Genomic DNA, 22,232 nt, shown 5'->3' with positions numbered 1-22,232 from the left:
AATATGTCGGCGTATGTAGATGGCAGATGGTATTCTGTTAAGAATGATTGTGATTTGGGGATCTCTGTTATGTTTTTGTTTACATCCCAAATCTGTTTTAGCTCTGTGTTGGTTCTTGATCTTTGGGTTAAAGTAGAAAAGTCCAGCCTCTATTAATATATAATAAAGATGTTTTTGTTTTAGTTAGAAACTGATTATTTACATAAAACCATGTGCATTTTTCATCATTTCTGTAATTTGTTTTGGTATAACAGCCTCTATGTTTTTTTTTTATATTTGCCCATGAAGGTGACAAAAATTCAAACCGTTAAGAGAATAAGATTATTAATAATGAAAGCAGACTTTTATACCTGTCGTCTGTAATATGAAAACAAATATGATTCTTACTTTGAGTTTAAAAAAAGGTATTCAGCTTTATGTGATGCTGAGTGTTAAAGTGATGTTGAGCACCATGTTTAAATAAAATCTGTAGCACAAAAAAACTGGAAGTTCCTGAAGTTACCTCAGGAATAATGGTTACTTCCAGCCATTGAAGATTTGATGTCTTAACATTTTTGTCACACTTTGATTGAGTGGAATTATTTAATATTTGCTTTTGATATGTATTTCAATAACTGTATTTTGTATTAATGTGCAACTTTTCTGAAAAGCCACAAAGATCAGATGTTTCTTAGATTCTTAATAAATCCACTAAACGTCCTTGGGTTTAAATACCTGGAATAAAGAGGTTAAAGGAATTATAGGTACTTTGTGTGCTTTTTGTTTCCGCTGAAGGGCAGCGAAACGTTTATTAATCACATAGCAGCTCAATGACACTGACTTTTGAAAAAACCTGCACTGCACATTATGGTAACCATGGGTCAGTTCTTATTTAGTGATGTTGGTTTTCCCTTTTTTGTTCGATCTGTTCTATTTTTGTATTCTAGGTTTTGATTCAGAATTAGTTTTATTGATTTGCCTTTTTAAATTTGATTTTTATTTTAGTTTTTATTTTGAAACTTTTTAAAAACTTTTCTATACCCTCATAACTGTCCAATTTTTTTCCTACTGTTTTAATTAGGCTAACGTTTAACCTTTAAGTGCTTACTGGGCTCCTGTCATTAAGCTGTGCCTCTCTCTTTGTACACATGTTTTGTTTTTTTTTGCAGCAGAGGATATGATGGGTTTATGTTGGATTTGTTTTCTTTATAGTTTCCTTATTCCTTTCAGCGCCTCGACACCAGACTGAGGTGGCTGCTCAGGAAAAATCAACAAAAACAGACCAAGAGAAAATTACTCATGCAAATTGTTTTTCTCCTTTTGGTGAATTTATTTGTAAACAAAACAAAATAAATGGCCTGCAGCTTTATCCGCACTGCCATCTGCAGAACTCATTCTAACCTGAGCCTCCATCTCCCTTTCAGTTTGTTTCTCGACCAGTACAGAGCCTGCCTGGTTGATGCCATAAGGAGATTACTGCGACCCGACGTAAGTCTGTGTATGTGTGTGTCTACTGTATATATCTGCTTATCCCCTTTCTCTAATTCACCTCCCTCCTCCTCTCAATCATAATTAGGCTTTCCCTCAAACCCTACACACATTAATAGTCTAACAGGGTTAATATCATGTAATACTTTAATGCTTATTACAGGCAACTTCAATGCATCGCTCTGATCTCGCTCTTCCTCTTCTGTTCCTTTCCCTTAATCATAAATCCAAGGCAACTTCTCCCTTTTGGCCCTGCGATAAGACCCCATGCTGTGACAGTCAAAGCAAATATGGGAAGGAGGGGTTGGAAGAGATACGCTTCAGATTTAATTCATCTGAGGGAATACGGGTGTATTTAAGTACAGAGGCCAAACTGCTATGCAGATCAGTTTAGGGTTAGAAATGGTGCTGAAAGGAAGTGGAAATGCTGAACAGAAGAAGGTAATAATGGTAAAGAAGGAATGATATGGGTGCTTTAATGCCATGTAAGACATTTTTTGGATCAACTGTAAAGTAAATATAAAGAAAAAGTAATGTTTTTCTGCAATCTTGTCGCTTATATATATTCTTATTATCATTTGAGATTTCTATACACAGTGGTTTTAATTTAAAAGATGATAATTGCTAATCTTAAATGTTGCACCATGCAGATGTGCAGAGCTAAATAATAGGTATATAAAAGCAAAACCATCTATCTGACAAGATCTGATCCATACAGTACACCATTCACAGCTCCTTACTGTCAATTCTATTTGTTTTGTTTTTTTAACATTTTGTCAATATATTTATAGTGTTTACGCTGTTATATACTTTTATTTTTATATAAAAGTTAATCCCAAAGAGTTTCTATATACATGTTAATAACCAGAACAATGATTGTTGCATGTTTCCACTCCAGATTAATTTGCCCCCATTTTGTTCTTTTAAATCAAAATTTAATCCCTGATTCCTTTCAAGTGGATCTTGTAAACTAATAATTTAATCCCATGTGCCGATGGCATACCAAATGAGTTTATTTTACATTGTATTTAATCTATTGGAGTCATGAAACCATATTTTCCTACAGTAGAAATTTGTAAGTAAACAGGAATGTTCAATACATAGTAAGTTTGCAAAGTGGATAAGAAACATTCATCTGATGCTTACAAATTGACCCATGGTGACTAAACAGCCTCCTGTTTAATTCAGTTGCTTTTAGTACCCAGAAAAAAGCCCTTTTGCAAGACTTAAAACTATTGAATACGTCAAGAAAGTTCCTGCTTGGGCTTAAATCTTTTATTTAAACTGTATTTTCATTCATTTATCTATTTCTTCTATATTTTCCGTTTGTCTGAATCTGTTTTAAGAGTTGTAGTTCTGATTTAGGAATTCAGATGTTATTTTGCAGTGAGAAAACAATCTATAATCCATGGAAGCTTTAAACCCCGCCGGAGGGGATTTTTTTTTTAGGACATGCAACTTTCCCCTCAGAGCTTTAAACATATTTTCCTGAAACTTGTCAGCTTAGTTGAGGTAAATCCAAACGTTCTACCAGCTCCTTCATCTTTAGAAAGCATCGCTTAGCATGAAAAAAGGAACATTAGTAGAGCCGATTGTGTTTATGGATTCAAAATGAAGGTTTTAAAGTTGATGATTCATGTAGGTTTTGAATTTAAATCATTATAAAAAAAACTTAACTGAAACTTATTGCAACTTGCAGAAATTTCTGATACAAAATTAATTGTCTGTTCAGGTTGCTGGATTTGCTCAGAATCAGTGAGCTGCTGTGGTTTTAATGCTAATAGCTGTCAAATGACGGGCGTGACATCTGGCCGCTGTGGTACAGCTGTGCTTTAAGGCTCTTCATGTCTGTCTTTAATCCACTGGGGAGATAATTCGGGGGGCTAATATGATTTGAGTGTGGGCCATCAGACTGTCGCTGCCACAACAAGCTTTGGCAAATATTTAATAATTTGCTAAGCTGATTAAACAATTAACAAAGCAATTACTTCTCCCTTTTAATGGCACTAATTTGTTGTTTCTGACAAAGGTGGTCCATCCGTTGGGCCAGATCCTCTTATTCAGCTGATTAGAGTTAGAAGGAATTTGGTCTGTTTGTTTACTTTTGTGGCTTTTAGAGAAACAGAACAAAAAAAGAAGAGAATCCAACTGGATTTGCAGATGAATTATCATCTGTCAAAGTGAGCGATCCTGCTGTTTTCTTTGGCTCTGTGTGCTTTTAACCTGCAATGTGTTATTGTGCATTTCTTTCTGTGTTTATTGAATGTTTGGGGCTGTTTCGGCGTCCCTTGTTGCTTCATTTAATTAAGAAAAAAAGACGAATCAACATGAAATAAAGCTGAAAGCTAAAGGATTACAAAGACACTTTGAACCTGTTACTAAGCCTCTTAGTATTTGCAGGAATTATGTGATGCTTGTGTTTATGTATACTTTTCTTTCTTTCTTTCTTTCTTTCTTTTTTTTGTCTTTCTTTCTTTCTTTCTTAAAAACATGTTCGATATAGTGAAAACATTTTTTTGTGTGTGTTTCTCTTTTCAAATCAAACTCAGGGCATGGCGTTGGTGTTTGCTCCTGAAAGAGGAGAAACTCTTAGACTGTTTTGTCAGATTGCTCAGCAGGCCGAACTGTGCGTCTCTCAACACCAGCAGTACGATGCTCAGGTCTGGGGTGTTCACTTAAAGGTAAAAAAAAAACCTCTATTAGAATTAGAAAAGAAAAAGCTAATTTCATCAGGTCTCCTGAGAAATATGGGAACCTCAGTTTTAGAGTTTAATCTCTGAAATGAAAATAACTGCCTTGAATAAAAAAAAATGTTTTTTTTATTCAAAAAAATAAAAAATGTGTTAGGCTTAAAAGTCCCCATAAGAAATAAGTGGCATATTTTATCATTTGATTTTTTTTTTTTTGTCAAGTGTAAAATAATTTATATTTGTAAGGATTGTTTGCCAAACAGTTGGAAGAGTAAAAAAAAAGAAAAAAAAAAAAGAGGAAAAAGCTATATAACGGAAAGAAGAAAAAGAAAAAGATGTGACCACTCCTCCATACCTCTTGAGCAACACTCTGACCCAGGAGCTGCCGGGGCATTAATTTGTGCAAATTGCTGAGATTGTTCAGGATACATGGTTCCTGTACGGGGTAAAAAAGTCTTTGGTTTGGTTTAGATGTTTTCTGGAGGTTTTTTTTGGAGTTATTTTTAGTACAGGCACATCTAGGAGGATATAAAGAGAGTGTAAGAAATCTGGATCCTTACTGTTAGAGAGCTGTAGTGATTTATTGTTCTGCAAGATTATGTTTCTGCAATAGGCTTTTTAGTCATCCTTATGGGGAGGTGATGGGGACATCATCGGTAATGATGCTCTGTAAACGTTAGTTATGAAGAAAAAAACTGATATATATATATATATATATATATATATATATATATATATATATATATATATATATATATATATATATATATATATATATATATATATATAAAATATATATATATATATATATATATATATATATATATATATATATATATATATATATAAAATATATATATATATATTGAAAATAATATATATATATATATATAAAATATATATATATATATATATAAAATATATATATATATATTGAAAATAATATATATATATATATATAAAATATATATATATATATTGAAAATAAAATATATATAATATATATAATATATATATATATATTGAAAATAAAATATTAAAATATTGCCTTTAAGATAAATAAAAGGTTTTCGTCTGTCAATATGCTTTCAGATTATTAATCCACTAAATGAAAAAATAATCAACAGATTAATCGATGTTCTAAATAATCATTTGTTGCAATATATATATATATATATATAAATATATATATATATATATAAATATATATATATATATATATATATTGCAACAAATGATTATTTAGAACATCGATTAATCTGTTGATTATTTTTTCATTTAGTGGATTAATAATCTGAAAGCTAAAGGTTCATTAAAGTAGACTTTTTATGGAAAAACTAAAACTTTTGAACTTGAGGAGTTCTGAAGAGCATATTGACAGACGAAAACCTTTTATTTATCTTAAAGGCAATATTTTAATATTTTATTTTCAATTGTAGTATATTTGCTCTCTAAAAGTGCTCTAAATGGGCTGCTCTGTCATCTAAAGACACCTTTTAGTGTCTCTAAACTCCATTTAATGATTAATCGATTGCTAAATTAGTTGACGATTATTTCAATAATTGATTAATGGAGGGGCAATGGCGGCCTATTGGTTAGAGTTTAGAATCCTGAGGTTCTGAGTTTGAGACCCTATTCTACAGACTGCCACTCTGGGTCTCTGAGCAAGACCCAGCCCACTGCTCCACATGGGATGGGTTAAATGCTGAGGTAAATTTCTCCAATGTGAGATAAATTAAGTTCAATTAGAATTGTTATTATCATTAAAAATTATTAATCTGATCAGTTGGTTCAACCAACTTAATCATTTTAATGATAATATACATTATATATATATATATATATATATATATATATATATATATATATATATATATATATATATATATATATATATATATATATATATATATATATATATATTAAAATATATATATTAAAATATAAACTGACTCAAGTTTCAAAAGTTACAAACGAAATGTAGCATTATGCTACATTTTCTGTAAAAGCAACTCCTATCCATTTATAAAGATGTCTCTCCTCTAATATTCACTTCTTCCAAAACCACAAGCAGGAACCTTGAGATTACCTCTAAAGTGTTTCTGGTTAATTTCCTTTAAACTCAAGCTTAGTAGTACAGGAGCGTGAGTTATCACTGCTTGTCAAGCCAACCAGCAACAGTTCTGGCTGAGTAAGGTTTTGTGATGTTTTGCCTGGAGGAAAATCAAGCAGCCTTAACTGGTCACTGTGAGAATCGAAGAGGGAAGTGAAGAAAAGAGAGCAACAAAGGTAAAGCAGCTACAGAAAGCCCATGAGTAGACTGAGTTAAAAGAAGTGGTGTCCAGCTGTTAACTCCATTACACACACTGCTACAGAAGAACAGGACAGCGAGGAGTGGACTAAATTGGTGCACACGTTCACCTACACTGGTGCGAGAATTGGACAGACCGGCCATTAAAGTGGCTGTTAAAGTGGCTCAAACCTCAGTGAGGAAAATCTTTCCTTTTCTTCACTCTCTTTGCTGTTTTTTTTCTACCTCAACAACTTTAGACGTTCTGTAAACCCCTTCTATATTTGAAGGTCCACTAAAATCACTTTAAACAGACCTTCCTACTGTCTAGACATAATTCATAAACCACAGATATGTCACACTTAACATTTTATACATATTTGGGGTAAAGTTATAGAATTCGAAGACCATTTAAACAAAAAAAGGTCTTGATTGTAGTCACTAAACTATCATGGACTCTGAACTCTTCCAGATAATTTAAGAACCTGATTAAACATGTCTTGGCTGCAGTCGGATGATGTGCTTATTTTTCAGACTCAGACTCATTTAGCATCACTAAAAAAACCTAAAAGCCTTGAGTGAATTTGATCATTGCATGCTATGATAAAACTAATAGATCAGTTATTTGGTTGGCAGTTTTAATTACTGTTTATAAATGTAGACTACTATCTTATTTATAAAGCACTTTGAAATCTATGGTTAAAAAACAGTGCTGCTCATTTTAAAGATGAAACATTCAGAACATAAAAAACATTAGTATAACAGTAAAACCTAAAATAAAATCATTGAAAAACAGTCTTCTGCTGTGAAAACCAGTGAATGAAATTATGTTTAAACGAGTTAAAGTAAAGAAACTCATCTTATTTCAAGAGGAAGATCATCTAATTGCCCTACAGCAGCAATAGACATTGGATTGTTCCTTTTGCAATATTTCTTTATTGATTACTTATTATATAGCTTATAATTGTCTCATAACTTCTATAAAGATATCCCATTTAAAACTTTTTTAAACCCAAACCCACAAATGAAATCATTAAAGGAATCAGAATTACTTTTATTTAGGACTGAAACAATTTGCAATTATTGAAATAACCTTCATTAATTTAATCATTGATTAATCTTTAACTAGTATAGATACTTTAAAACATGCCTTAAGTCTTTAAATCAAGACTAAAAACACATTTTTTTATGTTTGCCTTCGGCTGTTCTAGTTAAAAAGTTTAACTGAAACATCATTAGTTCAACTTTTTTATTTTCTTTAGCCCAAATGTTTTTCATCTTCTTTTTTGTTTCTGCATTTTTTATTTTATTTTTTTTCCTACTTGCTTTGATTCTGTTTTATTTTCCTATATTTTAATCATGTAAAGTACTTTGCATTGTCTTTGTACTGAATTGTGCTATACAAATAAATTTGCCTTGCCTTGCCTTAAGCTGACAGAGCAGTAATTATACCAAAACCAGAAAAAATATTCAGCATTTAGGATAACAAACATTTTTTGTCCTTCTATATGTTCTATCCAGAACTCATGACCGCTTTTAAGCCACATTAAGACATAATTTTAGGTGGAAAGTATAAACTCTCTTTGATGGAAGGTGAAATATTGCTCTAATGATAAATAATAGAATTTTTTTCCCCGCTCTTTATTATGATATCTTATTTATAGAGCAAATGTTAACTTGTAGGAGTTATGCAATTGGTAAGATGTGCTAAAAGTTAAAAAAATAAAATTTAAAAAAATCAAGCGGTTGCTTTCAGATGTATGTAATAACATGGAAGGAAAGTAGCTTAATTGAAGCTGATGTCACTTTTGTTACTGCTGGCAAAAAAAAAACTCACCCTGCCTTTGTTGATTTATTATTTAATATTTGGAATATATTGCAACTGACCAAGCTGAGCTGTTAAAATATTATGTGATTTAATAGTTTCTTCTGAATGATAAGCAAACCGTTGCACCTGCTCAAAGGGCCGTGTGGATATCAGGATACGTTGAAGTGCCCCCCCCCCCCCCCCCCCCCCCCTCTCACATCTAAAGATGATTAAGCCTCCTATCTTCTGATGAACACCCCGAAGAACCACTCTGCATGTGTGTGTGTGTGTGTGTGTGTGTGTGTAAGGTGCCTGACTGACCATTCTAAACACCCAACCTCACACAGGCACACACACTGTGAGCACAACTAAGACTAAAGCTGTATCAAGACTCTAAACAGACCAGACATCCCTCAGACAGCATGTTGGCTTGACATTATACACCAACACACACCACATGATGATATCACATGGAAACATACACCACTCACACGCGCACATCCCTAAGAGCAGCTGCTGCTCATTTGCACAGCAGATTATCTTTTTTTTTGTTGTTGTAAAAAGAGAAATCAAAAACGGCAAACCAAACACTGACGGGTTTCTTTTCCAGTGGCTTAAAAATGTTTGAGAATCACCAGGACCAGAATTTGTACCTTTCCTTTTTTTTGTGTGGATAAAAATACAAAGTGACATCAAACCTTTAAATAGTAAAAGGAAATGCTTGGTAAAGTTCCCAAATGTGTTTACTGTGATTTGGAAATAGCAAATATTTTCCTCTATACAAAAAAAATCATATCAGGCAACATGAAATTAAAGAACACATTTAAAGAGGCTAATTTAGAAGAAACTACTGAAATATTCAGCTGCTATTGCTGTTGTTATTCTGCATAAGCTCCTCTAGTCTCTATTTGCAGGCATTTATATATGAATATTTCTTTACATATGTTACACTTTTAAACAAGATATTTACTTTAGTGAAAAGCCTAAACTTTTGCTACTTTGTTTTAGTAATTTTCTGAAATCAATTTTATATATAAAGAGAAAGCAGGCAGTAAAGTGGACTTTTTTTAACTTCCAAGTACAATCACATTATCTGAGAAACAAGAAAAGTTAAAGAATAATACTGTGCATCAACTATGTGGTTCTTGTTATTATAAGGATCGTATCAGAAACTGAATCAGTTTATTTAAAAATATTAAAACATTAACAGAAAAAGTGCTGCAAGCAAGCATACAGTATGCACCAAGCTTACCGTATGCTTGTTTGCAGCACTTTTAGTGGTGCAAGAGGTGGACTCTTTCAGCTGTCATTTTCTCATCCTTTCAAAATGCAAAAGAATAGAACTTTATTGATCTCACAATGGAGAAATTCATTTGATGTTTTGCAAAGACGTCTTCTTAATGATTTACAAAGACAAATTCAAGGCCCATATCACTGTGAGGGGTTTTAGATATTAGATTTTTTCCAAGTACCATAACCAAAACTAAACCATTGCAAACTTACATCACCACATACAGGCCTGTATTCTGAAGCCTGGCCTATGTTGTATTATTAACCATTTTAAATAGTGTTGTCATTTGTTTAGTAAGAGAAAAAATGCTGGAGAAAAAATATTAGCAATATGTTACCTCAGTACTGTATCAGAAAAGAGATGTATCATGTTCAATTAAGCAGTCTGGCAGTGTACGACCCAGAGGCGGGGTACACCCTGGACAGGTCGCTAGTCTGTCACAGGGCAACACAGAGATCTAACATCAGACACACACTCACAACGAAGGACAATTTAGAGATGCCAATTTACCGAAGTCATTTTTTTTTGGACTGTTTGAGAAACCGGAGTACCCAGAGAGACCCCATGCATGCACAGGGAGAGCATGCAAACTCCATGCAGAAAAACCCCAGGCCAGGAATTGAACCTGGAACCCTCTTGCTGCAAGGCAGCAGTGCTACAACCTGTGCCGCTGTGCAGCCCTAGCTGCCAACTTATTATGATAAGAAGTTATATTACGCAGCATGCTGAGGTGGGCGAAGCATCTAGATGCTAATGCTACACCAAATGCGATTTCGGCAGCAGGAGCAACCAGTTTACACGCAAAGTCTATTGTTGATGTGCATCAAAAGGTCCAGCAGTACATCTTGAAGCATCTGGTTAGCTGAAGCATCGTCTCATGAGCATAGGCTGGCCAGCCTGATGCTGGTGTTGCTACAGTAGGCATTCCCAGTGACGGGGCATGGTCGGTCTGCATGGCTCTGAAAGCAAAATAATATTTTAAAGCAGGATCATCTTGATGAACTGACTGCAGAGATGCTGTTTTTAGGTGGACTTTCTCTCTTAAAACATATTAAAACATTTATTTGATTTAGGTGTGTTGAAGTAGGGATGCATGACAAAGCTGCAGGACAGTGGTACTCGATGATCAACAATGCCTACCCCTGGTGTATTGGATATTATTGTTGGCGATCCGCTCTACTGTCAAATGCACTGAGGAACATTTTCTTCTTTGGCATATTGTATTCCTATTGCATTCAGTTAGTGTGAAAGGGGGATTTACCCAAAAATATTGTGATCCTATATATTTATTATTTATGATGATGATAATGATGTGAAAGATGCCTTTCGTTTAACTTGTTAAACTTCCGGTGGTGACTTCTTTCATCAGGCACAGATTTACTTTTAACTCCTACATCCAGGAGCTCAAATTTTTCTGCCAGATGATTGGAAAGCCTGGCTTGCCTAAAAAGTCATATTGCTTGCGATCCTCTTAGCAGCCGTGTGTGTATGTGTGGGTTTTAGCCAGCCTTGTCTAACCAGTTTCACAAACGCATACACACATTTTCACTCTGCGACACAAACTCTCTTGGGACTTCCTGCAGCAGTCATGCAGGTGGGCCGATGTGCTGAGGGAGTTTTTTGCAGGGTTGGTGTGTGTGTGTGTGTGTGTGTGTTGGATTGTGAGTAGGACAGGCAGACAGGGCCGGCACGTTATCCTCTTATCCCCACTGTTGTGGAATAGAGAGGCAAGCAGCTGGAGGGACTGCAAGCAGCCTGATAATGCCAGCACTATTTTCTAAACCGCCATCTTAATCTTGTTACTCAAATGGTTGTGAAGAGAGTCATGAATTTTAATTTTTCCAAAACCCACATACACACACCCCTATGCATTGCTGTCTCTCATGCATAAGTAGTATCCCCACTGTGTCTGTATGCTCTGTCTTTCCTTTTCTCTGCCTGTGTTTTTCTCTTCCCTTCAGCTGCCCAAAGACCCCCGTCCTCATCCCCCATTTCCCAAACATGTCGTCCCTCACCCTCTTTCTTCACCTCCCTCCCTCAGCTCCCCTCTATCTTCCCATTTCCTACATCACAACCCACTTCTCGGTTTATTCAAGCCTGTCCTTCTATCCCTTCCTCTACCCATCGCTCCATCCACCCAATCCCTTATTCTCCGTTTCCTAATCCTGCTGAGAGAGACCCCAGACACCCAGTTTATCCATCCCTCCCTTGTCTCTACCCTCCTCCTCCTTCATCTTTTTCCACCTTGTTCGCTTTTTTCTCTTAGTCCACACAACCAGTACAAAGAAGAAAAAAAAAGAAGAAGCAGGGAAATGGAGAGGCAGAATGAGAGGAGGCCTAGGTGAAAGTGGCAATAAAATAAATGGCTTGCACCTCGTGGGGAGGGAGGAGGGGAGTGATGAGGTGGCAGGTCGGGAAGAGAGCCGATTTAGCCAGCCACCCATGAAGCTGATTAGGTAGCCCGCGATCAGGAGGAACAGCTTTGCTTGTTAAACTTTTCACCTCTGCGAGCTCTCAGCCCTCTCGGTGTAAGCACCCCTCCCTCTTTCTTCTTTATCCCTCCATTCCTCCTTCTACTACTTCCTTCCTCTGTGCGTCTGCTTTAGCAGGCTTTAAATGTGAATGCTGGCCTCAGTCCCCATAGCCGACCCAATAAAAGGGGCCGGCAGCTGCCCTGCTACACCCAGATACCCCCCACAGCTGATTTTACCCTCCTCTCTTTTTTTCCCTCTCCATCGGGAGGTCAGAGGTTGAACCTCCGGCCGTTGCCTGAAGCGAAGGCATCATGAAGATAAAATTCATACAGGGTGGATGTTAAGAGAAGGAGGGATGAATAGAACGAAGAAGAGGAACACCTGAGCTGTAGGTTCATATTTATATAAAGAAAGAGAAGTTAGCGAAAAGGAGAGTGAGGTGAGGGGGTGTGGAGTGAGGACTTCACACTTTCACAAGTCGCTGGTGTTGTTTGATGTGTGATGGGTACTGAGAGAGGAGTGCTAAGGGAGAACCTGAAGTAAAACCTCAGCTTTTCATTTTAATCCCAAATATTGTTTGCTGTTTGCAAAAAGAAATGTCAATGTCCAAGCTGTTTGATCGACATTTAAAGCAAACAAACATTTACTGAAGCCTTTTGTATTTAGATAAAGAAAAATATGATTTCATTATTGTAAAATCTGAAAAATAAACTTGTCTAAAAGAATCATAGTGCAAACTAACGTGCATAAGAACTGTAATCTAGGATTTCATATAAGACAGAATTCCAATACTGAGGTGCTAATATTGAGTGATAAAGTACATATTGTAAAGAACTATAGTGCTAAACATTTTTGGGCTGCATCAAAAAAAAGGTTGATCACCTCCACGTTGTAGTTTGGATCTGGGAACACGATCAAAAGACCTACAGTAGGCAATTAGAGGGTTAAAGTACACCTTGTTTGCATTTTCCTATTGTGTTCAAGTATTTTTAATTTTTGACCTACTATTGGAATTCACACAAGTACAAAAAAAAAAACGCTTCTTCTTTTTCTTCCATTTTTAGTATAATGCAGTCAGTTTTTACAGGAGTGGTTAACTGTTAGCCACTGACGATGAAGATGTTAAGAAATGCAGACTATATTATTCTTCTGCCTTAAAAATCTTGAAACTTGAATTGATGGACTTTTTACCCAAATATTCTTTATTGAAGAGAAAAAAAAAAAAAAAAAGTTAAAATTATCTTTGTTTGGTTTGTGTAAAATTACAATTTTCTCATCTGTTTTGACATTAATATTCAGACAGGCCTAAAAAAAATAATTAAAAAAGTTTGTGTTGAACCAGGCAAGATATTCAAACTGAAACATATAGCTGATTGTAGGAAACACACATTTTTTAAACAAATAGACAAATCACAAACAGTGATGTTTGATGTTTGTAATTTTGTAATGTTTGTACTCATCAAAGTAGATGAATCCAACCCACTCTAGATTTCAAGAAAAAGAACAGATCAGGTCAACGCCTGGAGCATTTAGCATCTAGCTTCCAAAGCGCCTGACTTCAAAATGAATAAGAGTCCAAGTTGAGGCGTTGGACGTCTTTTTGATGATCAAAATGTGCTTTTGCAAAATGTTCACAATAAAAAGGTTAAAGAAAAATGCTCAGTTTAAGAAATTTTATTCAACTAAGTCTGGCTTCTCTTAAAAAAGTATAAATATAAAGTGGGAAATTAACTATTTGTCTTTATTTAAAGCTTTTAATTAATTACCTTAGTGACTTGTTTATGTTAAGTTATTTAAATTAAAATCGGAAAACCTACATTGGGTAGATGCAAGTTTTGGAGATGGTTTAAACTCAGGTTCTCTTTGCATTATTTTATGTAACTGTAATTTTATTTAAAGGACGTGTTTAAAGATATTGTCCCTAACCTTTCCACTGTTGTTTTCTACGAGCACATGTCATAGTAGATGCTACTTTATGGTAGAGCTGTGGTGGCAGGCATTTATAAAAGTGACTGCGTTATTATATAAGGTGATGATGTGTCATATTGAACCGTAACGCTGGACAGGCTGTTGTTGCAAACAAATAAAATATTGATTTGGTTGACAACAAAAAATACATTTATGAGAAAACGGCGAGGTGATGAAGAGACGTGTACTGCATTAATGTCTCAAAGTATGGAGTGTGTATCTCTTATGTGTATTTCATCAATGGTCTCTCACAATAACTGTGATGTTTAACAGTTTGAAGGTACTGCAACACACAACAATTTGCCTTAGTTTTACAACTGATTATAAAGGTTTACCTCATTCTGTTAAGAGTTATATAATGGTAGAGATATTATTTTATCCTTTATTAGGTGCAGTTATTGTAGGGATTTGACACCGCTCAGTTACAAGTTTGTCAGGAGGGAAATTCATTAGGTTTCACCAATTAGATTATATTAAACTTAGGAAAACACAGAGTTTTTATAAATTCAGCATAAAAAAAAACACTATAGTTTCTCTCTTGTTGAGAAAAGAGAGGTCCTCTTTAATATGAAGAGTGGGGTTGCTTGTGTAAAAGCAGCTGTTCTAAGACTCAGGCTACAGCAAACAGAGCAGTCCCTCATTTTAAAGTCAGCATTTATGTCATTTATATGTCCATGTTTTTTTTTTTTTTTCTTGCCACACCTTCTGCTTTCTGGTTAGAGGTTGCTCCTGAGGTTGTTGCTCTCGGCATCACATGTAACTTGTTTACAGCCAAAAAACATTTTTTATCTTTGTGTTTTCTACAACATCCAAAAGGAATTATGGGAGATTATCAATTTAATAGATTTATCAGAAGTAAGAACTATGTTATGTTTCAGTCACCTATTAATCTGAAATAAAAAAAAACCCATCTCTTTCTTAAATGAAAAAAAAAATGCACCGAACCATGCATTTTGGAGTTTTAAAGAGAAAGGCATAAAACAAATAACAGATATTTTGTTATTTGACTGTAAACTAATCTCTGCAGACTATGGTTTAATTAAACCTCTTTAAAAGACCAATTTGTTCTAAACAGGGCAGCTTGTTTGTGTAGCACTCACATGGGTGGATATTAGTGGATCTGGCTTCCTTCTCAGCTTCTGTTGTTCTCACTCAGGCAATAACACACCCTGAAATTATAATTGAATTAAACCTAAATATTTTAGCTTCTTTTATTTTTCATTTTGCTGAACAATAGGTTTACTGCAGCTTTCAAAAAAAGCAGTCAAGTTAGCATAAAAAGAAAGCTAAAGGCCTTTCCTTGGGGCATTCACTCTACAATGTTGAAGAAATATTCTTTACAACTCAAGAAATCATCAGTAAATGCTATTATGGTGATAGTATTTTCATAATTCGAATTATTGAACTATACAAACATTTCTGTGGGCTGATTTTACTGAGTAATAAGGGAATAATTCAGGATACTTGAGGTTAAGTTCTCTTCAGAGGTAGATACAGTTCGTACCTTACTTGCAGTAGATAATATTATGTTCTTATTAATAAGCATGAATCTAGATTAGCTTGGAGGCTAAAGCTACCAGCTAAAGCAAGATGTGCCAAAACCAAAATGTAGCTCTGCTGTTTTTAAACAGTCTGATATAAAATTGTCCTCATGCATATTCACAAAGGAATAAGCAGAGTTGAAATTAATTAAATAAATGTAAATTAATAAGAAAATTTAACAAAACAAAATAAAAATCTACTTCTAATTCATACAACTTTAATGAAAACATTCATGTAAAAAAAAAGCCTAAACAAATAAATCTAGGAAACATTATTATAAATATTTTTAACGGTAAACAAAATTTGTTATAAAAGTGAACCTTTGCTTTACATTAAATACAAGATAAGGATAAAATTAATATAACTGGTGTGGCTCCCAGGAACGTTGGTTGGGGTGTTTTACTAGATACATTAAGCTGTTTCTAAAGAGTAAAAATTTTGGATTGATTTAAATTCTGTTCACATATCAGTGAAATAGACTTGCATTGATAAAGAATGTGATTAGAATAATATAAAAACTGTTTCAAGCGATAAAAAAGCTTATCAACTCAATCTCTCCCATCCTGTACTAAATAAATCCAATGAAGATTGAACTTGGGATGGGGCATATTTAGCCTTTTTAGGAGAATACTTATTTTATAAAACAAGTTTGTGTAAAGGAGAAAAAAAAAATACAGATAACTCTGGTCTCCATTTAGATTTGATCTAAAAAATACCCAGTTTAACAACTTTTTAATTTTAGACATAAAACCCCAGATTTAAAATGTAAAAAAAGTTATTTCCTCCTAACCTGAATTATGAACTAATGCTACCAGCATAAGTAACATTAAAACTAAATCAATCTTATTTTTAGCTCCAACCTTTACGATTGTCAAAAAATGAGCTTTAATTAAATGTTTTGTTGTTTGCTCATCCCCTACATGTACACTGTCGTATTAATATTTCTGCTGTGTGCCTTATCTTTTTTTATCCTTTCCAGATGCTGAGTGAAGGAAAACAAGCATACGATGAGAACATCCACTATCCTCTCCTCGTCACCCTGACCAAAGGACCTCAACCTGTCAATCAAGCTCACTAAAATAAAATTAGCTTTTTGTTCTACATAATAATCCATTTTTAACATTTATTTAATATTGTCCAGTATTATTTAACATTTTAAACAGCTCCTTCCAGTTCAGAAGGCAGTAACTCAGTTACTCAGCTTGGTAACCAGTTACTAGTTAAAAAAAAAAAGATTAATTGACATTACAAGGCTCTATAAATTCCATTTATTCATTTTAAATTCTTTCAGTGTAGTTAGTTTGGCTCTTCATCAGTTCCCCCTTTTACTAAATTAAATGACAGTTTTCTACATGTCAAGTATTCTTTTATATTTTTCCCCTGTTGGAACCAGTCACTGTAACCTACGCCGCTCACTGTGTTCATGGGCTCTGCCTGGACTCTCCATCCGTCGCAGTGTGCAACAATTTACGGCTTCCTTAATTTCCACCTTTAATTTCTCTTAAAACATCTCATTCATCCCAGTCAGGGGTCAGTACAAAGAACTTCATTTGTGCATTTCTTACAGCAGTGCAGGGCATTAACACATTAAGGCACACTTGGATGAAAAGAACATTTGTTGCTGGCAGAGATGAAGATTTCATTACTTTCTATTTTTTTTTTTTTTTTTACAGCAATTAACACAACTAATCCCCAGTATACACACATTAAATCCACATCGGTATTGCATTATAATTAACTTTATACAGTATAACTCGTCTAGTGTTATGATCAAAGAACAGCCTGGTTTAAATTGTTCAACTGTCATCGGTAAATTTCCTCTTTAATTACAGTTTCAGGTGATAAATTTAAGTCTTCTAAACTGATTTGAGGATCTTGACAACTGAGTTATTGTGTCAAAAACCATTATTTTGGAGGGGAACGTGCCTAGGAAATACACATTATGCTCTTACATTTCTGTTGTACTTGCATTTATTGACCCAATACTGTGGAATAGAAGATGATGTATTTTTGTGTATCAACTAAATGTCGTTTTTGAGCTTTTCTACATGAAGATAAGTACAACAAACATCTTTGAATTTGGTTTTGGTGTGACTCACAATTATTGGCACAAATAGAACAAACCTCAAAATAAAACTGTGTTATTGCAGTAGTATAATCTCACACTGAAAATTTTACTATAATCCAGTACTTAAATTGTGTACGCATATTCATTGGGGAAAATAAAACTTGCTTTTGCCAAGAGGACAAAGCTTCATCTCTTCAAACACAAGGCTGAATCAGTTTGGAAAGGTATGTAGGAGCTAGTTCATGAACACGCGTACTTCTCCTGCTTCATCTAGGATTGGGTCGTGGGGGCAGCAGTCTCAGCAGGGACTCCCAGAATTTCCCTCCCTCTCCCCAGACACTTCCTCCAGCTCTGCTGGGGGAAGCCTGAGGTGCTCCCAGGCCAGCTGAGAGGCATAGTCCCTCCAGGATTTCCTGGCACATCCCCTGGGCCTGCTCCTGAGGGAGGCATCCAGGGGACATACAAAAAATTTATCCAAACCACCTTCTCCGACTTATTTCGATGTGGAGCAGAAGTACAGTAGTACATTGAGCCCCTCCTGAATAATCAGGCTCTTCACCCTATCTCTAAGGGAGAGCCCAGCCACCCTGCTGACAAAGCTCATTTCAGCCGCTTATATCCGCAAACTTGTTCTTTCAGTCATGACCCAGATTTCATGACCATAGATGAGGGTAGGAACATAAGCTGACTGGTAAATAGAGAGCTTTGCCTTTTTGCTCAGCTCTCTTCTCGTGCACCCCGGAAGCCTCGCCACAGTGGAGTTTTTTTTGACCACCCCTATGACTTCAGCCTGAGTGCTGAATGAATCAGGCCCCAAGCATCCTGTCACTTCTTCCATCACGCAAGGCGTTTCAGCAATGGCCCAGCCCGAAAGACACGCGGTAGGACACTGCGGCCATCCCCTGCAGGGGGAACCATGAGGGACAGGTGCGAAGAGGATGGGGAGGCTGTCAGAGACAGAGGCCTTGGCGACCCAATCCATGGGAACTTAGACTGGCTCTGGGGACATGGGTGATGAACCCAACAGAGCATTTTGCACAGATATGCACAAATATCACAGGAACTGATGATGCCAGAACAGTTCGGAAGATAAGATAAGATAGACGTTATTGATCTCACAGTGGAGAAATTCATTTTTCACATTGGCTCAATAGTCAAAAGAAGGTGTGTTCAAATATATACACTGGATCGAGAGAAAAAAAGAAATAAGGCAGAGATTTACGGTGACTCATGTACTTTAAGGTGAATGACATGCATGGATTTGGCATTGTATATTAAGGTGGTACCAGGTAAAGAACAACAGTGAGGTAGTGAGATACCTATAACAGCTGAAGAGTATATGAATTACTGACTGAACAAGACTTGTTTTCTTATCAATTAAAGCTTATAAACTCGTATAGTGGAGGTATTTTATGCGGGGTTGGAGAGAGGTTGGCTTTGTTGGAAATCAAATCTTACAGTCATCTGCATAACACTTAACGAAGGTGCCTTCAAAAGGACCCTAATGGGAAAACATGCAGTGGTAAAAGGAGAGGTCTGAGAATTGAACTTTGAGGAACTCCACAGGAGGGAGGTACAGAAATTTACTCAAAATTTCTGCAGAACACAGCAAAATAAGCTCTGCTTTATCCTTATAAATATGTTACTTAAAAAAACAGTTTAGGATTTGTCTGCCCAATGAATTTATCAGTCATCCTTAGCATTGGATTATAACCCTTTAAAACAATGTACTCAATAAAGTTTGGATTTTTTTAAAGTTTTCAGTGTAAGATCATCTAAATACAGTATAAGGTGAATTTATTTTGCTGGCTTTTTGAAAATCAACACATAATGGATAACACTTTAAAAATCCATGATCTCTCTGTTACCATAGTTATACTATGTCTATACTGCATTTAAAGAGTGCCTGAATGTCCAGAGTTTCAGTTTGCAGAGAACAATCATCAGGAGCGTGAAACTGGTGTCAATCATCATTTCCAACATAAATATCTTTTACCTTTTATTCCTGAGATCCACACATAACTTTACAAATGTTTGCTGCTTAACCTTATTCAAGCAAATCAGCCATGTTTTGATCAACTGACTGTTCTCAGGTGGTTTCTCATACAGCACATCCTCTGGTCTCCTGTTTCTCGCAACATCGCTAATACAGCAGGTGTGAAGATGTCTAGTGATGCGTTTCCATATTACACTGTGATCCGCTGGTGTACACAACAGCCAAGATGCTATGCTGTACCTCCTAGTGGTTGCTGTTTACATTTCTCATGAGATAATCAGCCTCAGAAAGAAAGGTAAAAAAAAAAAAAAAAAGAATGAAAGTGTTGTATCCGTTGTGACAATGTTTCTTTGCAAATAGGTTTAAAGTGTTTTATCAAACTTTTTTTTTCGTATTTGTGGGGTGATTTGTTGTTTTTCTGGTCGCTGTTTGTGTAAAACATGCTTATCCTTCGTCCACTGTGAATGTACACAAATACATCATTCCTCTTTGATACGAATCCAGTGCTGAAAAGAAACCTGCAACCAGCATCATGTCACTCCAAGTGCCCACAAATGTCAATAAAAAAAAAAACATTGGTAAAATTGCATCCTTTTCTCAAAAAATCTTTAGTCAAGGACTAAAATTATACAGTTACCATAACTTTACAACTGTTTTTAATTGAGTTAACATAATAATTGAATGTTTGATATTAAAGGCAGCAGAGTAATTCCTGTTAAAATGTGGATTATCACTTTCTGTGGCCACATAAAAACAAACAAACCTCAATTTCTGTTAGAAATGGTCTTTACAGGTATCCAATGTTGAAGTGGCACAATTTTAAGAAGTCATAATTTAAATGTGTTGTTCGTTACACAATGCATGAGTGGTAAAATGATTATTAATTAAATTAGTACATTACTACAGTGCTAAATCTGCATTGAAGGGCAGTAAAATTATCCTTCTTGGCAGGTTAGCTTTGCAGTCTTAACCATTATGACATGTCCCAATGGCTGCTTGCTGCCATGTTTTGCATCAGTAGCACACATGGATTTGAATTGTGCCTCTGGGTTGCCACCCTCATGCTCCTAAATTTCTCAACATATCCTGAGAAATCCAAAGCAGCCTGGCTTAGCCGTTGACCACATCCTGTCTGCAGTGGTAGCAGATATGCTACTAGCAGTGCTTGAATGTCATCCAGCTGAATTAGCTGAATATCCCATTAAAACCGAAGGGTGAAGATTTAAACCCTAATTCTATAGATGTTAATTATTTAACATTTTAAAGCCGAATTACTGTCACTAAACTCAACCGTGTGTTTGTTTATGAATACACATTCAAATAAAACCTGCAAAAGTTATAATGATGTATTGCAGTGGCAGCAGTAGTATACGTTAAATATGTAAGGTTCTTGTTCACATTGAAGGTAATGATTGAAAAATGTAAGAGCCAATACCTGATAAATGCTTATTAAAACCTTTAAAATGGATCTACAATTTCAGTTTTACCAGCCTAAAGGCTGTTCTGTTCATTAATTTGTGGAAATCTTAAAGACTCACCGAGATGCAATTTAAGATGGAAATTTGGGCATTTGAATCAAACTCTTTGATTAATCCAGACTTTGTGATGGTAGAGGTCTATGATAAGTTTTGCTTCTGCTGTACTGTTTGAATATTGTTCTTGCTGTTTTCAAATAAATAAAATATTTTTTCTTCACTAAATCTTTACTACAGATTTTTATTGGGATGTGTAAATTCTTAAATGAGACAACACTTTAGAAGGCCAGGAACTAATTTATTGTGATTTACACAACAAATTAGTGCAGAGTTCCTTTTTTTTATTTTATTTTTTTCCCCTCAATAAATGTTTAAAGTTACTTGTGTGAAAAACAGAAATCATCAGTTTTGAGACTTCAAACTCCATGAAAGTAATATTTTTTTTGAGACCTAAACTATCTGCAGTGTGTTTAAAACACAACAGCATCCAGTGTGCTGAGCTTTTTCTGATAAAATGAGACAAACGGATGCAGCTATATGCATACACAGATATCAAGCCTATTGGACCCCCTCCCCCCCCCCCCCCTTTAGGAATAAATAGAGAGGGAGAAAGGAGGGAGGAGCGGCAGCACACAGCAGCTAATCCTGCAAGCTCACTCTTCTGTTTATCTGTCAGAAGAAGGGAGGGAGAATTCATGGAAGGAGGGGGAACCAGTGGGGCCTCCTGATCTGTCTTTTGATATTTTAAAGAGGTCTGTTCTCTCCTCCCTCAACATTGTCCTGAAGAGGCGAGGAGAAGAGATAGAAAAAGCTACAGACGGAGGCAAAGAGAGGAAGACAAAGGCTGAAAAAGACGAGAGGGCAGAGGAGGATGGAAAAAAAAGATGCTAGAAGAAGGCGAGAAGGACTGGGAGGAAGGAAAGTGTACGAGGCAGCTGGAAACGTGGGGAAACTGGATTGAGACCGCAGGGAAAAGCTTCAAACATGGAATAAAAAAATAGTTGACTGAGAGGCAGAGATTGACTGGCAGAGAGAATGATCGAACAGAGAAAAAGAGAGACAGAGTGCTCCCAGCTCGACACAAGGGCCCCATTAACTTGACCACTTGCCCTTTGCACACAAAGGCAAGACCGGCCCACTGCCCCTCCCACCCAATTATCCACG

General features: G+C 35.5%; 1 protein-coding gene across 3 annotated transcripts in view; it reads left to right on the top strand.

The window, feature by feature from the left end:
- camkmt (calmodulin-lysine N-methyltransferase) overlaps window positions 1-16,747 on the top strand; it is a 157,319-nt gene extending 140,572 nt beyond the window's left edge. For all 3 annotated transcript variants that reach the window (XM_038300160.1, XM_038300161.1, XM_038300159.1), the window contains 3 exons: window positions 1,404-1,467; window positions 4,017-4,148; window positions 16,509-16,747. In XM_038300160.1, the coding sequence (XP_038156088.1) occupies window positions 1,404-1,467; window positions 4,017-4,148; window positions 16,509-16,607 (295 nt within the window). In that variant the 3' untranslated portion in view covers window positions 16,608-16,747. The remainder of the gene's footprint in view (window positions 1-1,403; window positions 1,468-4,016; window positions 4,149-16,508) is intronic.
- Window positions 16,748-22,232: the final 5,485 nt, after the last annotated feature.

This window comes from Cyprinodon tularosa, unplaced genomic scaffold, assembly GCF_016077235.1.
Source record: "Cyprinodon tularosa strain WSP-4 unplaced genomic scaffold, ASM1607723v1 ctg441, whole genome shotgun sequence".
Lineage (NCBI taxonomy): Eukaryota > Metazoa > Chordata > Actinopteri > Cyprinodontiformes > Cyprinodontidae > Cyprinodon > Cyprinodon tularosa.
Note: the sequence above shows the minus strand (reverse complement) of the source record. Positions and strands in the feature narration are given on the sequence as shown.